Source organism: Gambusia affinis, linkage group LG23 (genome assembly GCF_019740435.1).
Source record: "Gambusia affinis linkage group LG23, SWU_Gaff_1.0, whole genome shotgun sequence".
Taxonomy (NCBI): Eukaryota; Metazoa; Chordata; class Actinopteri; order Cyprinodontiformes; family Poeciliidae; genus Gambusia; species Gambusia affinis.
Window position 1 is genome coordinate 18113302 of NC_057890.1, and position 21320 is coordinate 18134621.

The following is a 21320-nucleotide window of genomic DNA, read 5'->3' on the forward strand; positions in this document are numbered from 1 at the left end:
TGGACCTGGAAACGACTGGACCTGGAAACGACTGGACCTGGAAACGACTGGACCTGGAAGCGACTGGACCTGAAACGACTGGACCTGGAAACGACTGGACCTGGAAACGACTGGACCTGGAAACGACTGGACCTGGAAACGACTGGACCTGGAAACGACTGGACCTGGAAACGACTGGACCTGGAAACGACTGGACCTGGAAATAATTCCTGATGAATTTCCTACTGGAAAACTGGGACTGAAGATTCTTTAATCAGTTTCTGTTCATCCATCCAAAAATGTTAAAAATTGTTTTAATGAGTTCATTCAGACAATAAAACAACAAAATACATAAAAATAAGAATCGACATTTTTATCTCAACAGTAGATCTGTTAGGTTTATTTAATGATCAATTTACAAAAAAACAAAGTTTAGTTGCTCATACATTAGAATTATAGTACAGAAATATTAAATTCATCAACACTGACAGATACAAAAGGTTACTGATAAGAAGGCTAAAAGTTTAGTGGAAGGAAAATATCTTTATAAAATGAAATATTGGATACAAGCTGTGATCATCAAAACTAACAGAAGTTTATTTTTTATGTAAAGCTGCAATAAATTTTAAACCTTTTGATTTTCAGTTTCTACATGAAAGTCAAACTTCAATTTAAACCGACATCAGAAGAAGATTTGACAAAAATATATAAACATTATTAATTTTTAACAATAATAAACAAACAACAAACCCAGTTTGTGGCATGTTGTAAGATTATCACAGGATACAAAGTTAAACAGATTTTAATATAAAAGTACATAAAGTTGTAAATTATTTCAGTCAAATTTAATTTGACTTGTTTATTGAAATAAAAGCTGGAAATTTTAGAATAAATTTTCAGACTTTATTCTCTGTAAATTTGTATTTTTGCTCTGAAAATGTTTATTTTGACCAAAGAAAACGTGTGGAGAACCGTAAAACCCTGCTGAGGTGAGAACCTGTCGGCGCGTCACATCTTGGCTTTCTGGCTGCAGTAAAGATGGTGGCGCAGGAAGCAGAGGATCTTCCTCCAGGAGTCGTCCTGAGCGTCGCTGTGCGGCTTCGTTTTCCCTCCGTAGCATTGGATCACTGCAACGCAGCCCACAGTATCAGCACCAACCCCAAACACCGCTGAGACTTCCCCTTCCTGGCACAACCGCCAACTTTTTACTGGAACTTCATCAAACAAAGCAATCTCAATCTGAAAGGTGCGGCCTGCATTTGAAATCAATATGAAAGATGAATACTTTGGTTGCATGTTCATTTTCCACTGTAAGGAAATTACGTCTAATTATGTTGTTCTGGTTGAGAATAAAATGTTTAACAAATTTACATCACTTGAATTACAGCTGGGCACCAAAAACTAAAAAAACCCTCAGCATGATGCTGCCACCACCCTGAGGAGCAACGGGGACAAAGGAAAGTGAACGTTACGTAATACACAGCAAAAACAAAAACAAAAACATCTCACCTGGTAATGTTGGTCTATTTTCTAGAGAAAATATCTTCAAGTGAGACAGAAAAGTAACTTTTCAGCAAGATATAGGAGTTTATTTGGAGTAAATAATTTGTTAATATCAATAAAAAAACTAGTTACATTTATGCAAAATCAACAGAACCCTGAACGTTTTTAATAACTGAACTGGGTTTTCTAAATGCATTCTGGGTAAACCGGCCCTTTAAGAACATTCCTGACCTTGGTTGACTGGTTGGTTTAAACACGTTGATTCCAGTTTTCAGCTCGTTTCTATAGAACAGATGTAAATGAAGCGTCCTGCTCCGTGTTTCTGTGTTTCTGTGTTTCTGTGTGCTGCTCACCTTTCTGGTTGGAGCTGTACAGCATGAAGTTTCCGGCGCGGCAGTGAGGCGAGAACGGCGGCTCGATCAGATGTCCGGTCTCAGGGTAGTCCAGCCGGGTCAGCAGGTGACCCTTCCCCGCTGCGTTCATCGTCTTGGAAATCTGGGAGGCAAACATGAAAAGTTTCACTGCAGGCTGAAATAAGAGCCGAGGTCCGATTCATTTAGTTCAAAACGATCAGGAATAAAAAGACAAATCTGATGAATTTATGGAATCAGGTTTTGGAGCCAGGATGAACTTTTAGCTTCAAGAATAAAACCACAATAATACAAAAATAAAGTCCTAGAAACAGACGCAGCCGCTTGCAGAACTAATTCAAGATCCTCTATCAATAATAATCTGATGGATTAATAGATTCAGTATTTCCTAATCTATGAAACCAATAACTTCACAAAATTCTCAGTTCCTCGTTTTACCGCCGTTGTAAAACAGTTTTTTTGTGTTGAAGTTTATTCTTGTACTAATTTTTTCTCATAATTTTATGACTTTATTCTGCTAATAAGAGTTTATTCTGGTATTATTTCCACTTTATTCTCATAACATGACTGATTTCACACAAGCTCCTTCTCTTTAGGACTTTTTCATTTTATTTTACGATTCATGTGGATGAAATATTTTCTGTATGATAAATATTTGAAATGATGTCTGAGATATTCGTTCTCATAAAAACCAGAAGATCCAAAGACTAAAACTTTTAAAGTTCTTCAGAGAGCTGAAACATAAACTCACATCATCGGCCGTTTCCACCGCACACCAGTTCTGATCATCACATCCGTTGACCAGCAGCAGAGGACAGTTTATTTTGGCCACCTTGCAGGAATAAAAGCTTAAATTCGACTCTGAGGGAATTAAATCGTTTCTGCAGGAACAGGAACCAGAAATACTTACGTCCACCTTCATGGACGGTTCCTTCAGCAGCGCCAGCCCCACGTCCCTCCAGATCTGATGGTTGTTCTCGTCCACACGTATCTTATTGAACTCGCTGCCAACACACACAGAGGTCCAAACCATCCCGGCTGAGAAACGCCAGTGTTCCCAGTGTTCCCAGTGTTCCCAGTGACCTACCTGGGAATGCTTCGGTGGAACCCGCTGAGGGTTTTCCCTGGTGATTTGCTGATGACGTTGCTGATGCAAACGACGCAACAGGGCTGAAACAGAACCAAGGCGAACATCAAAACTCCACCAGAGATCCAGGATAAAAACGGGCCGAGTACAGAACCCAGTGGGACTCCGAACGACGCATTCAGGAACGATGCATTCAGGAACCGGTTCTCCGAACGACGCATTCAGGAACCGGTTCTCTGCAGGACGCATTCAGGAACCGGTTCTCTGCAGGACGCATTCAGGAACCGGTTCTGCGAACGACGCATTCAGGAACCGGTTCTCCGCAGGACGGATTCAGGAACCGGTTCCTGAATCACAGCCGTCATCAGAGAATGTTGCTACTACAGACTCCAGATATCAAACTGATGCACCGTGCAGAAAGTATTGACACCCCGGATATCTGACCCTGTAAACTGCTTTAAAATCAATCATGATCAACATAATTTGGCTTTCTGGACCAAAAATCCCCCTTTAATCAGGTCTATCGCAATAATCAATAATCAATTAATCGCACTCTAAGTTAGAAAGAGCTCAATAATTTTTCTACCAAAAACTGGACGATAGTTTTCAGTCTGGTCTTTTTTTTTATTATAATTTTGTTGACAAACACTTTATACTTCATGATACTTATTGTTTCTGTTTTGTTCATTTATTTTTGGATATTTAAAATATTGATTAGTATTTAAAGTTGATTGATCTTTGACAATCTGTTCTCGTTTATCCGTTACATCATTTTGTCTCAAAACAAAAATACTTTCTTTGATACTTTATCAACCAGCACATTTTGTAATTCTGACAGGCAAAGTTTGAATTTCTGCTAAATAACTTCAGTTTAAACAGTTGTAATAAAGCCAAAAGTCCCATAATGCATCAGTTGGGAGGTTTCTGCTTGGACAAACCCAGATGTTTATCACAGCTGGTTTAATGATCCAAAATAACTTGATATGCATCAGATTCACCAAACTACTGGCAGGAGATTTATCACATATTAAAACAAATCCTGCTTTGAGTCTAAAGGAAAACTTTCTGAAACGTTCTGAAGATTCTCGTCAAGCTAAGCTAAGTTTTGGTCAGGAGAAGACTTACCTTGATCTCTGTGCTTTCTGCCACCAAGCTGAGGGTCACGATGGTGCCGAGGCAGAGACTGATGATCCCAACTCGGTCCGGGATGACCAGAGGATGGTCCTTCAGGACATGGTAGGCGTTCTGCACAAGCAAACGGATCTGATTGGCTGTTTTCAGCCAAAGAACTTTCAGAATCAAGTTCTTCGGATGGAAAAGGAAAACATTTCTTTGTTTTTTGGATTTAATGAGTCTTAGGGCAAAATAAAGTTTAAAACAGTCCCAATTTCACACAGCCATGACTCAGATAATCAAACAAATGGACAGTGAAGAAGAAAAACTGTTCCAGACTTTGTGGTATAAAGTGTTTGTAGTCATTGGTAATGAGAATATTTCCCAAAAAAGTCCTGAGGAGATTGGGCGTTACTTTTTTATGGCACCAAGCTACAGAAACAGCCAAACGCTCTGCGACCAGGAATAAGAAAAAGCATCGCAGAAGAACTTAAATGTAAAAAAGGAAGAATTTAAAGTCATGAAACGACCACTTGAAGTGATTTACTGATTCTGAAAATAGATGAAGTAAAAGAAAAGTTAGACAAACCTCAAAGTATTCAAAGCTCATATCTGTTGACTTCATCTGGCCCGTTTTGAAATACTCCAGGGCCAGACAGACGTAACCGCGCGAGGCCAGCAGGGCGGAGCGATACTCCAGCAGCCCTCCTCCGCCTCCCCACAGGTCCAGAATCCCAGGGAACGGTCCTGGACCTGCAGGAGCAACAACTTCACAGTGAACAGCCGTATCTCCAATGACAGCTGGAAAACAAAGGCTAATGAAGGTTTTTTCACAATTTATCAATAATAATAATAATAATAATAAAGAAAAGGATTTGACAACCAGCTGACTTAATGTGAGTTACAACCACATTTTATTTCCCTTTGGAATCAATAAAGTATTTATCAGTTGAATTGAATTTAACCAAAACGTTCTGGAGCTCAGCTTTGGTTGCTAAGTAACGGGCGGAACTCAACTTGGGTTGCTAGGTAACGGTCAGTGCCTGCTGTCTGTGACATTACTGTTGGGAGTTAAATTAGAAAATTTTAACTGGAGCAGAATATTGTTGGATATGTGGAGAACCAGGAGTTTCTCACATAAACAATATGCAATGTGTCCAGGTTATTAGCATCTCTGTGCTAATGATGCTACATTGTAAAGGTTTGATAATAGTGTGCAGCAGCTTCAGAGTACAACTGAAGGACAATTACAAGCATTAGGCAGACAAAAATAAATTACCACTAATTTTTTAAAATATATTCTGTAAGAAGAAAATTTTAAAAATATTTTAAACTCATTATAAAGTGAAATAGAATAATTTTGTTTTTCAGCATTGTGTGTTTTTTTTAAATTGTGTATGGAAAGGTTAAAAATGACTGAAATAAATAAATAAAATTGTCCAGCACTGCAGTTTTACCTGGGGGTATAAAGAGACCCCCTCGTAATCCTCCATCAGTGATTTCGATCCTCTGGATGCCTGGGCCCATGTACCACCTCTCCGTTACCATGGAAACCAGAGGGCTGCTGTCCCTGAAGTCCTCATGTCCATTGTACAGGGAGATGGTGATCAGCATGGGGGTGGTGACGTCCTTCTTCCTCAACCTGACCAGGGAAGAGTGGAGCAGAATCAGCTGCTGGTTAATTACAAAGTTACATTCATGTTTCCTGACTGATGCCAGCGCATTTATCTGTGAACAAAGAATGATTTGTCATGTATGATGTAATTCTCACACACTCTTGCTGAAAAAGTGCTCTGTGATGCCCCCACAATGGTGATACAACAACATGGGAGGGTTTTCCTGCAAGTATCAGGAACTGATTTAAAGTGAACCTGAGATAATAAATTTACATTTTTAGACTTCCATTTGGGTTTCTACTGCTTCTAAAAACAACACTGAGGACTTTTAAAAAAAAAAATTACTTAATATTTTTTGGTGTTTGGAAAATGAGCCTTTTCAAAAATGTCGTGTTCATTCCATGGACACTGCCCCGTTACCTAGCAACCCCAGCAGAGTTCCAACAGCTATTGTATGAGCTGTACAATGGCTGCTGGAAAAGACAAGTGTTTTGTTGTTAACTCACTATTCAGAAACCACTTGCTGAATTGTTGCTGGTTGTGCAGGAGGCTCCACTTCTGCTTTTCAATTGTATATTTGTATAATTGTACGTCTTTTCATAGCCATTTTCACGTGAGTATTAACGATTATTAGACGTTGATTAACAGCAGCTTATTTAAATTTAAAGTGACAGAGGCCCTAAAATAGCTTAACAGACTAAAATGTGATTTTCTAAGAATGAATCTGTATAAAAAATGTAATAAACACATTTTGTATAGACCACTGACACATCTTAACCTGTTCAAGGAAGCATAATACGTCATCTTTACTGATTATCTGATTGAACTAATCAAAATTTCAATTGAAACGCTGAAAACAAATGAGACGTTGTCTTCAATAGCGCACAAGAAATCCTTCTTTTCTGCAAACATGACGTCAAAAGACTAAGAAACAAAAATCTTTCAATTACTTTAGAATAACTTGACTGGTTTTGGAACCATTTTGATAAAACTCTGCTTAATTTGAATTTCCGGTAACGGAGTAATATTCAGACGTTTACAGAGTTGAAAATGTCTTACCTGAGTCCGGTGCGGCTGCCTGGAACTGGACGCATGCTCCAAATCAAACCCATGGGCTCCATCCCAGAGTACGTTCCTCCAAAACTCAGATCCTCCGAAACTAAACGGAGACGGAAAAACCGAATGAAGCTGAACGCATCGATATCCAGAGACTGCATTGGTGCCTCAGTCAGGTGACTGATGAGACATTTTAGAGAGAACATCTTCTTTTACTGGGATAAAATCAGTTCAGAGCTTAAATAATTCCTAAAATATTTAGATTTACTTTTATATGTATAGTAAAAAATGATTTATTTTATACTGCTTAGGATATGCATATAACCCTAAGCAGTAACTTATGCTTTTCCAGGAAAATTTACAAGGTGATAAATATTTTAGTCCTTTTACTTTTACATTTTATAGCACAATACAGTAACTCTGTTACCTTCGGATCTAGGTCCCCCCGGGTGTAACATGAAGTAAAGCTAAAAAAAAGTCAATTTTACAAAACACTGACCCTTTGACCTTTCTGTTTAGCAAAGAGCCAAAGAAATGGAGCAGAAAGGTGAGTATGTGTTAGTCCTGCATGGCAGAATCTCCTCGGACTGATTCGACGGAGACCAGAACCGACCAGAACCGACCTGACACTCTCCCGCTGTGGTCGCTGAAGTAGTGGCCGTACGCCTCCCAGTCGTCCCCGTCCTCAGAGTGGTGCAGCGAGCGCAGCGTGAACGGCGACACCGGGGGCAGATTCTCCACCAGGACCTCGAACGCCTCGTCCACCAGCGCCCGCGAGGGCCGGATGGAGAGAATCGGAGGAGGAGAGCTCAGAGACATGGCCGCCGATCAGCTGTGGAGAGAAACACGGAGCGCCGCCGCGTTTAAATAACCGACTCAAAGTCCAGCGTGTTTATTATCCTGAGATACAACCAGCAATAAAACGACCAGAGTTTTCACTCCAAGAGCGATCGCACTGCGTTTCCTTTAAATGCACTGAGTGAGATCAGGGTTGCACTGACAAGAGGCAATAAAAATTAACTGATGCAACATTTTTCCTGCTGTAAAAGTTTTATTTGATTTTTTTATTGTGAGATTCGGGTTTTATTTGATTATAAAAACATCTGAAGTGACCTTGAACTTTTAAAATGACCCCCTGTTGAACTCGAAGCGTAGAGATAACCGGATGATGACAGGCCAGCAACCTCTGATCAATTCAACTTAAGGTGGACATTTTCCACCTTAAAGACATTTTCACACCTTTACATAAAATGATCCCGACAACGTTTGACAGGAACTAAAGTCCAAACCTAATCTTTGCAGAAATCTGTGAACAGTGAGATAAAGCAGACAGTGTCAAGGTTCATCTGGATGAATAAACATGAGATTTGGTGCTGAATTCTGCTATTTAAAAAGTTCTTTCTAGTTGGTTAGACAGCAGAAAACAAACTTTATTCATCTCAGAATTAAACTCAGAAAGTTTGAGATTAATCTCAGAGATTATCTAGGATCAACTTTCAAGTTTCTCAGTGTCAAAAGTCTAAAATTTACAAATTTTCAACCTTGGAAATTTTTCTAGAAAATTTCTAAGATTAATATAAAACATTCTGAGATGTTTTGGTAGAACATTGTTTCCAGTTGTTGGAAAAGTAGGAAACAAACAAATTTTCTAGAAAAAGAACTTGAAAATGTCTGAACTTGACGGGTCAAAATTTGCTAGAAAATATTTTTTAATTAATCTCAGAGATTTTCTTTTGAATTAACTTGGAAATTCAAAAGTTTCAAACTTAAATTTTCTTGTTTTTTTCTAGAAAATCTCTGAGATTAATCTCTAAATGTATGAGTTTTGGTGGAAGTTTATTTTTCTATCACTGTCGTAGTAAAATACATCGAAGCAAAAATACTTCGATGTATTTTACATTGAAATAGAGGAGAGCTGAAGTTCTGCCTTCTGGCCGCTAGAGGGAGGCACTTTAATTCTTCATAGAGTGTTGAGGGTTTTTAAACTACATCTTTTAAACCTTTGTCATTTTTTACAGTAGATGTTAAACTTCTCATATTAAATTAATCATCTTTACTGCGGTTACAACACTGTGATCTCTGAATCACTCTTCAATAATCACGGTGTTACCCTGCTGCAAACAATCTGTTGTTTTGTTTTTAATCTCTGTCATGCAGCTGCATTATCCATCATCTGAAGCCGTTACATCATCCGTCTCTCTTGTGTTTCTGATCATTCAGGGTGTTCATTTGAACCTCCCTCAGCCTCGCTCATGGAAAACCTGCTGCAGTGATCAGTGACTTTTGTTTGGTCGTTTTTAATAAACAATTCATTCCATCATGTGGATGTGGAAGATTTTGATCAACAGAATCAGTCTTTCTATAAAGAAACTGAAAGTTTGCAGCTTTAACACGAGTTTTCTCTTTACTCTAAGGTTAAATTCAGTGTTTTTAATTGTTTTTAAACATTTATCTTCTTCGCACCAAGTCTGAAAGACACTGAGAAATTGTTTGAAAATATGTGACTTTATTCAATTAAATCTCTGTCATTTCTGCCATGTAACCATGGAAACTGAAGCGAATCAAGGCCAGTCCGCGTTTTACAAACATGGAAATCCATCAAAGAAATGAAACAATAAGAGAACCTGAATGAAAGAAGAGTTAACAGAGCGAAGGAACCAACCCCAACGGGAGCGTTTTAAACTCCATTTAAAAATACAGTGATTGTAAAAAGACAGTAAACATTTTATGCATCAGAATTGATTTTGGAGAAATAACTTAAAAACTTTACGGACTAAAAGGTTACTCTGAATCCATCTGAACTCCAGGAACAGATCTCGCTTTGGTGTTTCCACGTATTCTAGTGGATTCTGGGCTTTCTGATGATGTCAAACGTAGAAATATTTTTTTAAAATGAACTAAATATGTCCATTTGAATGTTGGGACTCTGCAAACCAGATTGGTGAGAAAACAGAACAACTGTCTCCAAACCTGATTAGCATTTATATTACTTTGCAAAAGTGAGCTTTTGGCTTATTTAGTTACAAATTTATAGATTTTAATACGTTTTCAACTTTTCAACTGATGGTTCTCAAATATGTTAAACCTTTAGATATTTCAAACTTGATAAGCTCATCATATCTGTAGTTATTCCACAAATGTAAAAAAAAATACAACTTTGCAATTGCTGTGTTTCCATTAAATAAGAACTATAATTAAAATCACGTAAGTTTCTTCATGTTTTAAAAACATTCTGCTAATCAACCTTCTACTACTTCCTGTTCGTTTTCTTTGTCATTTCAGTCAGTAGTAACATCCTGTTAATGATCATGACTCATGATGCAATAAAAAAGGTGTTTCCATTGCAGTTTTTTTAAAATACAATAAATTAGATTTAGTCAAAAATAAAAAAATAAATAAAAAAACCTCAAAAACTTTTTTTAGCAAAAATCTGTTTTTCCAAAGTTGACATGTTTAAATAAAGCAAATTTATTTTTGTAATTCCCAATTTCCAATTTTATGATTGATAAAACGCAGCTCTTGACAAACAAACAAACTGGTTTTTGCAAGTCCTTATTTTCACTTATGGTGAATAGTTTATTTCTTTAAGGCAAAAATATTTTTTTATTGTCCAACTCAGTTCTCTATCTCCAAAAGAAAAAACTAATTATAGCTTTCAGATTTTCTAACCTGAACATTTAAAGAAATTTCCCTTAAGTTTCCTGTTATTGTTTGCTGAATTCAACCATTTTATTTTTTGGCTGCTGCAGCTTTCTGGACTCACTGAGGTTTTTTGTCTAGTTTCTGGTGCAAATACCTTAGTGCACTTGAAATAACAGCAAAACTTCAAATAACAAAACTAACAAACCAACAAAACTAAACAGTAACTTTTCAGTAAGAAATGGGAGCTTTTTAAGTCAATAATTCCTTAATACCAATAGTTTCACTGGTAGACTTTTTTTTAAAACCTGAAACAGGAGATTTTCCCCCAGGTTATAAGTGAAATAATCTATCAGTGAAACTAGTAGTTTTTCATCAATATCGTGTGAAAATTGATTTGTAAGTTAGTTTTGCATTATTTCAAGTGTAGTGAGATATTTGAACTAGAAGCTACACCAAAAACACTTTGCCTGGCTTCTAGTTTTGTGTTTTTGCAATGTTTTTCCAGCTGATAGAAAAATATAATAAGACTCACCTGAAAACGCCCTGCAGCCCGTCGCGGCCACCTCTTTCCACCGAACTGGACCCAAACGAACCTCCAGATCTCTTTGTTGCTAAGTATGAAGATAAAAGCGATGGAAAGATACCAACTTAAAGATCGGACAGTCCAGGACTTTGGACTGAAACATGACCTTAAGTCATCCTTCAGCACAGCTAAACCCAGTTCAACAAATCAGCGAACCACTGCACAGTTTCGCATTAATTTCTTCAGGAAAATAAGCAACCAAAACGTATTTAAAGTTTAAAAGTCACGCCATGACGGTAATCAAACCAACTGCGTCATCACGTCAGTTTTTTGTGCTTCTTATTTACTTTTTTGTCTTTATATTAGCTTTATTTAATTACAGCCGAATTTACAATAAAGCTTATCTCATTCATATATGTTTTTCTTAGTTTTGTCGGACCGTTAAAATAGGCAGAAAGTCGGAGTGAAAAACGCTTCATTTCATGCGTGGTCACTTTAAAAGTATTGCGAGCGGAAGCTAATGCTTCGACTTAAAAATATTACTTTTACTAACGTAAAACAACCGTTTGACAAAATCCAAGCTTGTTCATTTTAAATTTAGCCGCTCTGTCGTCAGTTCGGGTATACTTACATTTACGACAGTCTATAAACAAAAGGGAAACGTGGAGGAATAAACATGGTGGCACATGTTAAATGCTGCGTGTTCAGTTCAAATTCCTCGTAAAAGTTAGCATCGCTTAACTTTAAATTCAGGGAGTATTTTTTATGTCATGTTTGCTTACTTATTTTAACTTTTTGATCCTTTTTTTTTAACCACTTGTCTTCCCACAAGACTGTTGTACTTTTCAGCCATGTTTGAGGAAGAAAGCCGAGCCGGCCCACGGCATATGCAAGCTAAGGTAGCACGTAGACCAGCAGCGGGCAGCAAGACACTTAATTTATGCACAATGGAGAAATCAAAACTTCAAATTTGTTGGTACTTTTAATTTAAAATTCAACTACAAGGTTTATGTTTACCCAATTAAACAAAACTAATTAATAAAATGTTTATGCATTAAAATGACTGGCAAACATTCAAGTGCAGATTTAATTCATCCATTTGGAAAATAAAATAAAAAGAAGGAAAAATTGCCATGGATTTACTGTTTTAAAAACATTGTTAATTAAATAACACGGTGAGTCAGACAGAGAAAAAGACGGCACCATTACCCAAAGACTGACACCGTCATCAGGTCCAGTTTAAAAAGAAAAAACACTGTGAAAGGACAACGTTTAAGAAGTTAAACATTCAGGCAGCCAAATGTAAAAGTGTTTATGCAGCAGGACAGATTGCACCAACACCCACACAATTTCCTCGCTCTGGCAGATTTGCAACATTCATTCTAAATATTTAGAGGAATTTGAATTTTCTGCTGAAAAATCTTACAAAACTCAAAACCTTTCCAAAAGGCTGTCATCCAACCAAACGGAAACTTCTGTTTTTTCATTTATGATGCAACATAATCCAGTTACATAAGACTGCCAGCACGGGGATCTGATTGTGGAGGAAACTAATTGAACTGGAGTAAGTAGCTATTTACCGGATGCTTAATGGAAACTTTGTGCATAAAGCTTGACTAATGGGACAAATTAGGCTAAAGAGAAACTTTGGTAAGATTAAAATCAACATTCCTGGTTTTAATTGATCACATCTGGGTTCTGGACTGTCTGATGCAGAACATATTCCCAGTTTCCAGCTGGTCTGTAAGTTGATTTGCATTTTTCTGCTGTGAAAACATGAAAAATAATGCAATGAGTGATGCAAGCAGCGTTCACCAGATGCCAGTGAAATTACTACTACATAGTATCATCATCCTAATGCAGGTAAAGATTCATCTTAACATATACTGAGTTAAGAAAAATACCTTTCTGAACCTGTAACACTGCATAATGTTGGGTCTTCAATGAATAATTTTAAAAAGACCAAAGAAAGAAATTAAAAAACAACAATGAAGGGACCAAATGACTCAAAGCATTTTCAAATACATTCAAAACAAAATGAGGAGAAGCTGTGATCCATCGACATTAAAAGACATGAAAAACGGTTCTGTTCTAGCAAGATAACCGTCTGCTTAGTTAATTATTACATGTTCTGTTCCCCTTCAGATTACAACATGGCTGAACATTTAGCTGTGACTGGCATCAAAAAGGACAATTAATATTTTCGCCTCCCACATTTAAAGCTGTGCACCAACTAAACGTAGCTGGTCAAAGAACAAACGCAGGGAGAAATGTGGACCACAGAGATGCTGGCAGTACAACCCCTGCTGAACTTGTATACAAACAGGAAGAAACCTTTTTTAAAATCTATAAAATTCTCTGATTGCAGTTCCTGTTCTATATTGTTAAATGTTAGCAATGTAGCAGAGCTAGTTATGATAAGAAGTTGGAAAAGCGGTAAAACTCCAAAAATGCCACAAACTTGTAGTATTGATCCAGAGAAGTAAAACAGCTGAAACAAACGTTCACTATTCACTATTTCCATACAAGGTGAAGTTTGTGTTATAACATAGCTATGAAAGCAGATTTAGGAATTAGGGCTGAAACAATATGACGAAAACTGATTAATGTTGATGTTTTTTTCTTTGGGTTCATGGAAAATATACTAAGTCATCCACACAGTTACTGGAAAGAGGGTTCAGTCCAAGTTACAATAAAAAACCCCAGTAGGATTTGAGAACGACTGTGTTGACAGACCAAACTAACTATTATTAACAAGAAAGCTAATCGCTGGTAGAATCATGTTCACTGAAACAAGAGCAGCAAGGAAACTATTTCTGTTGGAGAACGCCGTCGGATGTCAGAGGAAGACAAATTCATGAGTGTTTTCCAGAGACGAAAACAGCATCTGTGATGTGGATCTATAGACAGTTAGAGGCAACTTAACGCCAGCATGCAGGATGGGTCTCCACCCTGACGACTTTCATCAACTAAACTGCTCCTTTTTAAAAGTCGGCTGCCTTGCTTTGCTGCATTCATCTCCACTTCCTGTCTTAAACAATGCACTTCCTTTCTCTTATTTCCTGACCTCAGCTCTTTGATAAGCTGGGGCTGCGTTGACAGAGTGATTGATATTAAACTGAAATTCCTTAAAACCAGACGGAAAACTAAAACATTCCCACAGCAGGTTCAATCTTTTACTAACAGATTGCTTCATTTATAAACATATAAATGGGAAGGCGTTCATAAAGTTACACAGTCAAAACTTAAACATATTTTAAGGCTTTCAGTCCATCATGATGGGAACATTTTCAAAATCATATTTCACCATGTTATTTATTTACAAATATCTGTTAGCAAGCTAAAGGTTTAGTTAGCAAGTTAACTAGCAAAATATTTAGCTCAGAGCTAAATATTTGAGCTATCACAAGGCTAACAAAATATTTAGCTATTTCAAGACTTTAGCTACCTGATAGCTAAATATTAGCTATCTCAGAGCTAAATATTTAATTGAGAGCTAAATAGTTAGCTTGCTCACTAAATATTTATGGAACTAAATATTTAGCTAGCTTGCTAAATATCCTGATCAAACTCTCCACCAGTTTGATCAGATTTGTTCGTGTCACATGTTTTTCTCAAGCTAACATTCATGTTCTTTGGACAAATTGATGCAGGGTGGGTACAGAAGTGTTGGTGCTATCAGTGCTAGCTGGTTAGCAATAAAAGAAGATGAAGACTCAATATACCTTCATTTGAAGACAGTTTAGCTCCTAAATGACAAACAGAAAAAAGTTTGAGATTTTCAAAGGAATGACTCTGCAGGTATTTACCTTCACATTCATTTTGGTTTCTGGGTTTTCTACCTGCAAATTAGTATTTTTTTCAAATCTGTTTTGACAGCTTTTGCATATCTGGATGACAGCTTTCAATCATTTTCCCATCAGAGAGATGTGTTTTTGTTCAGGAGCAGGGCAGTTAAAAAGCCTGACAGGAAGTGTGCTATTTAATCACTTTTGGTGCTTCCAAACTAATTAAGTTATCGCAGACAGGAAATTATTGTTCCTTTCATCATAACCTCTGGGGAACACTTTGAGCTTCTGACTTTCTTAAGAGGTTGAATCTGGAAACTCTTTTGTTTGAACATTCACCGTTTAATGTTTTAATTTCATTTGCAGAAGGACTCTTCATTGACAAAACCTGGTAAATAAGTGAATTAAAGGTAAAAAAACAAATTCTTCACCAGTTTTTTTTTTTTACTCTACTCTCAAACTAGCATGGATGTTGTTTGGACAAGTTGATGAACTTGGAGGGATTATGCAAATTCCACAGAGAAAGATCTACAAATTTCAGACTGTCTTGGTTTTCTAGCAGATGATGCTCTACTGGGAACCCCAACCAAAGACCCTCCCCCAATAAACGAGTGGTTCTGGTTCCTTCAGTCATTGAAGACTGAAGGAACCAAGATAGGAACCGTAGCTCTGACCTGATAAAGGTCTCCTCCTCTTTGCCTCAACAGTTCAAGTATCTTGATGTCTTTGTTCCTAAATGATGGGATGATGGATAGATCACTTTCATCTGCTTGAAGATCTGGATTTGTTGGTCCAGATGTGTTCAAACTCTCAAGGGAAACAGATCATAGCTGAAAGAACAGCATATTGGATAAAATCAGCTGAAATGAGCGCCATCTGAAGGCTGGTTTAGCATCTGATCAGGACACTTTCAGGATGTTTTCCAGAAGAGACGGTATTCTTACCAGCCAAGTCTACAGGAGCACCATGCCAGAATCGGCTTCCAGACCAAGCCCATGTCTGCAACATTCCTCAAAGATTTGATTCATGAGTTGCTGGACATCTCATGATGTGACTCTCATGGCTCCAGATCATCCCGTAGAACGATGCTGCACTGTTGGGTTGAGATCGTTGGAGGCCGTTGACGTTGAAGAAACCAGCCTGCGATGGCTGGAACTTTGTGACAGACATGGTGTCAAGAAAATATTCCTCCAACACTACGAACTGATGCCACTCATGAACATTCAGATGTCAGATGGGAAATCTCGCAAAACTACTCAAGACAATTCATTAGTTCAAAGCAAACAAACATGGCTGACTGGAAAGAAGCAACAGTGACAGTTTGTTTGCTTCGTATCGTTTAACAGAACAAAACGATACGAAGACGTCGACAACGTCCACTGGACTTCCTGGTGCGCAACAGGACATTTCACTGTTCAAGCATCTAAAGTGAGAATAATAATAAAAAAACTCAAAAAACTAACATGAAATTACATAAAACGTTCATTTTTTTAGTACATGTGCACTACAACATGCAGACAGACAACAGCTTGGTACAATATGCAACACCTGCAACACCCTGAGGGAACCAGTACCATCCTAACGCAACGCACAAAAATTCAAACGTCACAAAACTTCAAATCACTTCGTAAAACCACGACTATTTACATTACTTATCGCATTAAACAAAGTGCACATCAATTTATAACCCACCACAGTTTGAACTATTTTTATGTCAATTCATGGAGCAAACAATTTAAACATGCATCTGCAGCGCCCCCTGTTGGAGGAGCTCATAAGTAAACAAGGTATTTACATGAGAAAAATGTACAAACAATACCAGTTTCAGCTTAAACATCATGGTGTGCAAAGTTATTCCAAAGTTAAGAAAGATGAGAGAGAGGGGGAAGAATGAGGAGGATGAGTGGGATGAACAGGACTAGGAATGAGAAACAATCTTAATGAGATCGTTTCATTAATTGAAATGAAACGATTGGGAGTTTTTTTGGATTGGGAGTTTTAAAAAGCATTGGAAAGGGTTATGTAAGATAAATGAGGAGAATGAGTGGGTTGGTGGGGGTTAATGATGAACTGGTTAAAGAGAAGAGAAATGATGAGAATTAATGAGTGAGGTGATGAGTGGGATGAGGTAAATAAATGACCCAAACCTCAACTAGCAAAGGAGTTCAACTTGGTAAAGAGAATTTGCATGAATGTAAACTAAATTACAGCCTTTAGGTTTTATAAACTCTGGGTTTGAATCAGTTTCCATTGATCCAAATCAAGTTAAACTACAGCCACATTTTCCTTTTCCCAACAACAAGTTCAAAGGTTTTAATGGTTTCTATGAAGGAGAATCTGTGATTTTTCTCTTGGGAAAATGTTAATTAATCATCCAATTAGCTTTAAGGTGAATAAAAAACTGTATATTCTCAGTATTTATGTAAGAAATGTAAACATACTGAGAATCTAATGAATTTGCAAAGCTGACATTCCAGACCTGGTTCCTGAATTTACAATGAAGATTTAAACTTCCCATGAAGTTTAAATGGAAAGGGCCATTAGATACCAGCTGTCAGGAAATTAACGTCCCGTTTCAGGCCTGAACAATAATCATTGTGTTTCTACTGAAGGAAACTTACCGAGTATTACAAACACAGAACAGCTTGCTGGATTATTGTTTAGAAAATACAAACAGAAAGAAAATGCTCTGAAAATGCTCCTCACGCCTACAAAGTAAAATACATTTGCGGAAACTGGAAACATAATTATGTTGTTCAGTTTTGATCTTTTTTAGCTGTTTTTTGGCTCATAACACATTTTAGATCCTCAAGTCTAATATTTAAATTGTTTGGAGTTTTAGGATTGCAGCAGATGGTAATCCAGATTATTCTCAATATTTTTTCATTAATCCAAATTTATTGGCTGTTTATTTACGGTTAGAAAAAGTCCAAGAATTTACAACCCAAAAAAAAAAGTGAATAAACAAACTTTTGGCCACATTTGAGTTTTTTTCTATCCTAGTTGTCCTTAAAGCCGAAACAATTATGGTTTCCAAGTGACTTTTATTTAATAACTGCTTGGCACCAGCTTGTATTGGTAAATCATCCATTTTATATCTGAAATACGTTAAAGGGACAGTATGATGCGTTTTTTATAGCATAATTAAGTAACTATGTTACAGTCAACTGTTATAAAAACGCTGTAAATATCAAACATGATTTAGAAGACGTTTTACTTTGTAATCTAAAATTGGGCCTCTGTCTCTTTAAGAAGCTCCGCCTTCAGGAAGTCAACATGGCTCCTCTATTAACCCTTTCCCAGCGTTTTTACCGGCGTTGCTCTGAGAATAATGATGAGCTCAGCAGTTCCACCAGCTGTTTGCTAACTGCTGCTGGCTAGTTTGAAGGAGCTGAGTGGGGGAGGAGCTGCGTTTTGAAGGCGGAGCTAGGTCCAAACGGGTGTTTTAACAGCTGAATGGTTGCCATGGTGATTAAATGATTTCTCAGACATACTGAAAGAATCAAAGCAACACTCCAGGGTTGCTTTAGATGAGGGAAAAACATTAAAACATGATGGAAAGTTAAAAAAAAGTTGATTTTATATGATACTGCCCCTTTAACGAAGCCATCGTGAAAAGCTGCTTAACCCACAACGAGAAGTGAACGCTCCCCGTTTGGACCGAACCAAGCTCTCCTTTAGCTCCCTGGTTGATGTCAGCCGGTCGGGCGTGTCTGCAGTCAGGACGCCGGTGTGGCCGGCGGACAGTTTTTGAAGGTGAAGTTGAGGTCGGACGGGCGCGGCGCCTGCAGGCGGGACAGCAGCGTGGTGCGCCGGATGCTGCTGTCCGAGTCCTGCTGCCGCAGCCGGTCCCGCAGCCGGCGGCAGCAGGGCAGCAGGCCCAGGAAGTCCGACAGCAGGTGGCCGCTGAAGATCAGGTAGATCCAGGGGTTGCAGCAGCTGTTGAGGCTGGCCAGCAGGGCGGACAGCGTCACCGCCGGGTTCTCAGAGTCTGCAGGACGAAAAAGAAACTTTACTAAATAAAATTAAGTTTAACAAAAATCCCCAGGCTGAATTTCAACGAGACAAACAGCTGGAATCGCTTCTGGAGTCTGAACCAACTGACATAAACGTCTCAGCAAGAGAATCAGCTAGTGGCTGTCTTCAACAGTCACTGGATGATGTCATCATCTAATTTACATATTTGGTGATTTGTGATCCAAGCGGCACTCTGACAGTGTGTGAGGGTCTTATAATTACCAATGGAGAGTTTTATGAACTTTCAGTTTTTGAAGAGACATTTGTTACCAGTTGTCATTTCTTCTCTCCATTGAATCCAAACAATGAAATGTGAAAAGTTTTCCTCAACATTTTAACACTTTTTACTCATAATTTTACATTCTTACTGTGTTAACATAAATAAATGGTTTATATGTTTAATTTTCATGGAAATACTTTTTCTCTACAGTTTTTTAATGCTGTAAAATATTTTTGTTGTTCATTCTTTATCTAAAAAAAACAAACAATACATTTAGTTTATAACCGTTTTTTTCCTTAAAATGTATAATTTCTTCTTTTTAAAGGAAAATGAAAGTGAATTATTGTGGATATATCTAATCTAAAGGATAATTAATTAATTAAATAGAGACTTAACTTTTAAACTAACATTAAAAGTTTAGAACAAGACAAAGAATGAAGATGAAGATTTAATACTAGAACTTGTAATAATAACCATCAATTTTATTTATCTTCTCTAAACACTCAGGAATCTAAATATAAAACTGGACATTAATTATAGATTAAAAGCTTTTAGGAAGAAGAAAATGAACAGTTTGCTGATTCATTTTTGTAAAATATTCCGTTTTACAAACAAAAAGCAGATTTAACTTTAACTCACCGCAATACAAAAAAATCTATTATTACTTAGAAGCAAAAAGTAAGACCAACGGTGTCAGGAGATCTTGTAAAAAACTCAGACAGCAATCAAACAAAACATAAACCATGACATTAATCATGCATTTAAAGTTGTTATGGAAAGGAAAATAAACATTTTGTTTATTTATTTTCATGAAAAATTCAGTTTTACAGACTAAAAGCGCTTATCAGCGTCTGAGCCTCGTTAGAAAAACGCTACACAAATAAAATCTATAATTATTTAGCAGCAGGACGACTTGTCAAAAAACTCAGACGCTTTCCAGGAATTGAGTTAAATTGCAAACAGAGAACTTCAGTAAATAAATTAAAACATAAAACAGGAAGTTAAAAACTGATATGAAAAGGAAAATTAACAGTTTGTTCCTTTATTTTCATTTAAAAGCCCGTTTTTGCAAAGAAAAAGCGCAAATCTGCATCTTTTACGCGTTGTTAGAAAAGCGCTACAGGAATAAAATCTGTAGTTTTATTATATTTGGGAGCAGAAAGGGAGACCCACCGTGCCAGGAGAAGGTTTCGTCCCACACGGACCACATCTGAACGATGAAGAACGGAGCCCAGCACACCACGTAAGCCACCACGATCACGAAAGTCATCTTGACGGTGCGTAATTTGGCGCGGGAGATGGTGGAGACGCTGCTGACGGAGTTCCTGCCCAGGATCCTGGACCTGCCGCCCGCCGCCGAAGCGTCCGCGCTCTTCCTGCGGGTTTTGCCCTTCAGGTTCTTCCAGATCGTCCTGCAGATGAAGCCGTAGCAGAACACCAGCACGGCCACCGGAACCAGGAAGATCCCCGCCGTGATCCAGGTGATGTAGGCGCGCAGCCCCCACGGCTCCACGAAGTGACCCCAGCAGTCGTAGACGGCCGAACCGGGGCGAACCTCGCTGAGGGAGAAGATGAAGTACTGCGGGGAGCTGAGCAGCAGGCTGCACGCCCAGCTGCAGCTGATCATAATGTAGGCGCGCCGCGTGGGCTGCCGCAGGCTGCGCAGCGGGTGGCAGATCGCCACGTAGCGGTCCACGGTCATCATCACCATCATGTAGGTGGAGGCGAACATGCCCAGAACCTGCAGGTGCTTCACGATGCGGCACAGGAAGTCCGGCCCGTAGAAGCGGAAGGTGACCTCCCAGCAGAGCTGCGGCAGCACCTGGAAGAAGGCGACCACCAGGTCGGCCAGGCTCAGGTGCTTCATGAACAGGTGCATGCGCGACAGCTTTCTGCGGCTGCGCAGCATGGCCAGCAGGACGCTCAGGTTCCCCGCCACCGCCGCCACGAACGCCAGGCTCAGCACCGTGATCTCCAGCTTGGCCACCTCCTCGTTGCGCCCGAACGGGTCGGAGTGGTTGGCGGTCCCGCTGAGGTTCCGCTGCGTGGCGTTGAAGGAGCGCATGGTGGCGCTCCGGACAGACGGACAGAGGACAAACAGCAGGAGATGCGTCTGGGCGCAGCCGATGCGGGTCTGCCTCTTTTAGAGCTTCCTGTGGAAACCCCATGCACGCAGGGGCGGTCCTAGCCCGTTTGGTGCCCGGGGTCAACATGCTCAGGTTGCCAGATCTGGCAGCTTCCAACCCAAAACAACGTAAATCCCCCAAAACCAGCCCAGATCTCAACATCTAATGACATTTATGTTAATACATGGATTTAACCAGAGTTGGGTAGGAGCCACTTACATTTATTTAAATAACTTTTAGGAAAATTCTTTTTTCTGAAAAGTACCTTTACTCTGCTGT

The 21320-nt window shown here is 38.6% G+C and overlaps 2 protein-coding genes across 3 annotated transcripts; both read right to left on the reverse strand.

The window, feature by feature from the left end:
• Positions 1-284: 284 nt before the first annotated feature.
• On the reverse strand, positions 285-10978 carry LOC122826424 (acyl-coenzyme A thioesterase 1-like). The gene is made up of 11 exons (XM_044108256.1): positions 10900-10978; positions 7349-7557; positions 6729-6828; positions 5511-5695; positions 4643-4806; positions 4066-4185; positions 2941-3023; positions 2764-2857; positions 2605-2685; positions 1836-1977; positions 285-1106 (listed from the first exon to the last, which is right to left on the reverse strand). The coding sequence occupies exons 2-11, from the start codon at positions 7542-7544 to the stop codon at positions 988-990; spliced, it is 1284 nt and encodes a 427-aa protein (XP_043964191.1). The 5' UTR covers positions 7545-7557; positions 10900-10978; the 3' UTR covers positions 285-987.
• LOC122826425 (arg8-vasotocin receptor-like) lies at positions 10906-21097 on the reverse strand. 2 transcript variants are annotated; one of them, XR_006369791.1, is made up of 5 exons: positions 20089-21097; positions 15623-18669; positions 15353-15508; positions 12100-12656; positions 10906-10978 (listed from the first exon to the last, which is right to left on the reverse strand). XR_006369791.1 is itself a non-coding variant. In XM_044108257.1 (2 exons), exons 1-2 carry the CDS (start codon positions 20978-20980, stop codon positions 18398-18400), a joined length of 1164 nt encoding a protein of 387 aa, XP_043964192.1. In that variant the 5' UTR covers positions 20981-21097; the 3' UTR covers positions 15531-18397. The 2 variants fall into 2 exon arrangements, 1 of the variants encoding a protein (XP_043964192.1); XM_044108257.1 differs by lacking the exons at positions 10906-10978; positions 12100-12656; positions 15353-15508 and having other exon boundaries at positions 15531-18669.
• Positions 21098-21320: the final 223 nt, after the last annotated feature.

Bases quoted from the DNA above. Each gene is read 5' to 3' on its own strand.
- LOC122826424 (XM_044108256.1), bottom strand. From the start codon at position 7,544: ATGTCTCTGAGCTCTCCTCCTCCGATTCTCTCCATCCGGCCCTCGCGG. The intron at 5,696-6,728 runs GTAAGACATTTT...TTCCCTGGTCAG, and splicing joins GGCAGCCGCACCGGACTCAG to GTTGAGGAAGAAGGACGTCA. The intron at 2,858-2,940 runs GTAGGTCACTGG...GTGTGTTGGCAG, and splicing joins TTCCACCGAAGCATTCCCAG to CGAGTTCAATAAGATACGTG.
- LOC122826425 (XM_044108257.1), bottom strand. From the start codon at position 20,980: ATGCGCTCCTTCAACGCCACGCAGCGGAACCTCAGCGGGACCGCCAAC. The intron at 18,670-20,088 runs GTGGGTCTCCCT...TTCGTCCTGCAG, and splicing joins CGAAACCTTCTCCTGGCACG to ACTCTGAGAACCCGGCGGTG.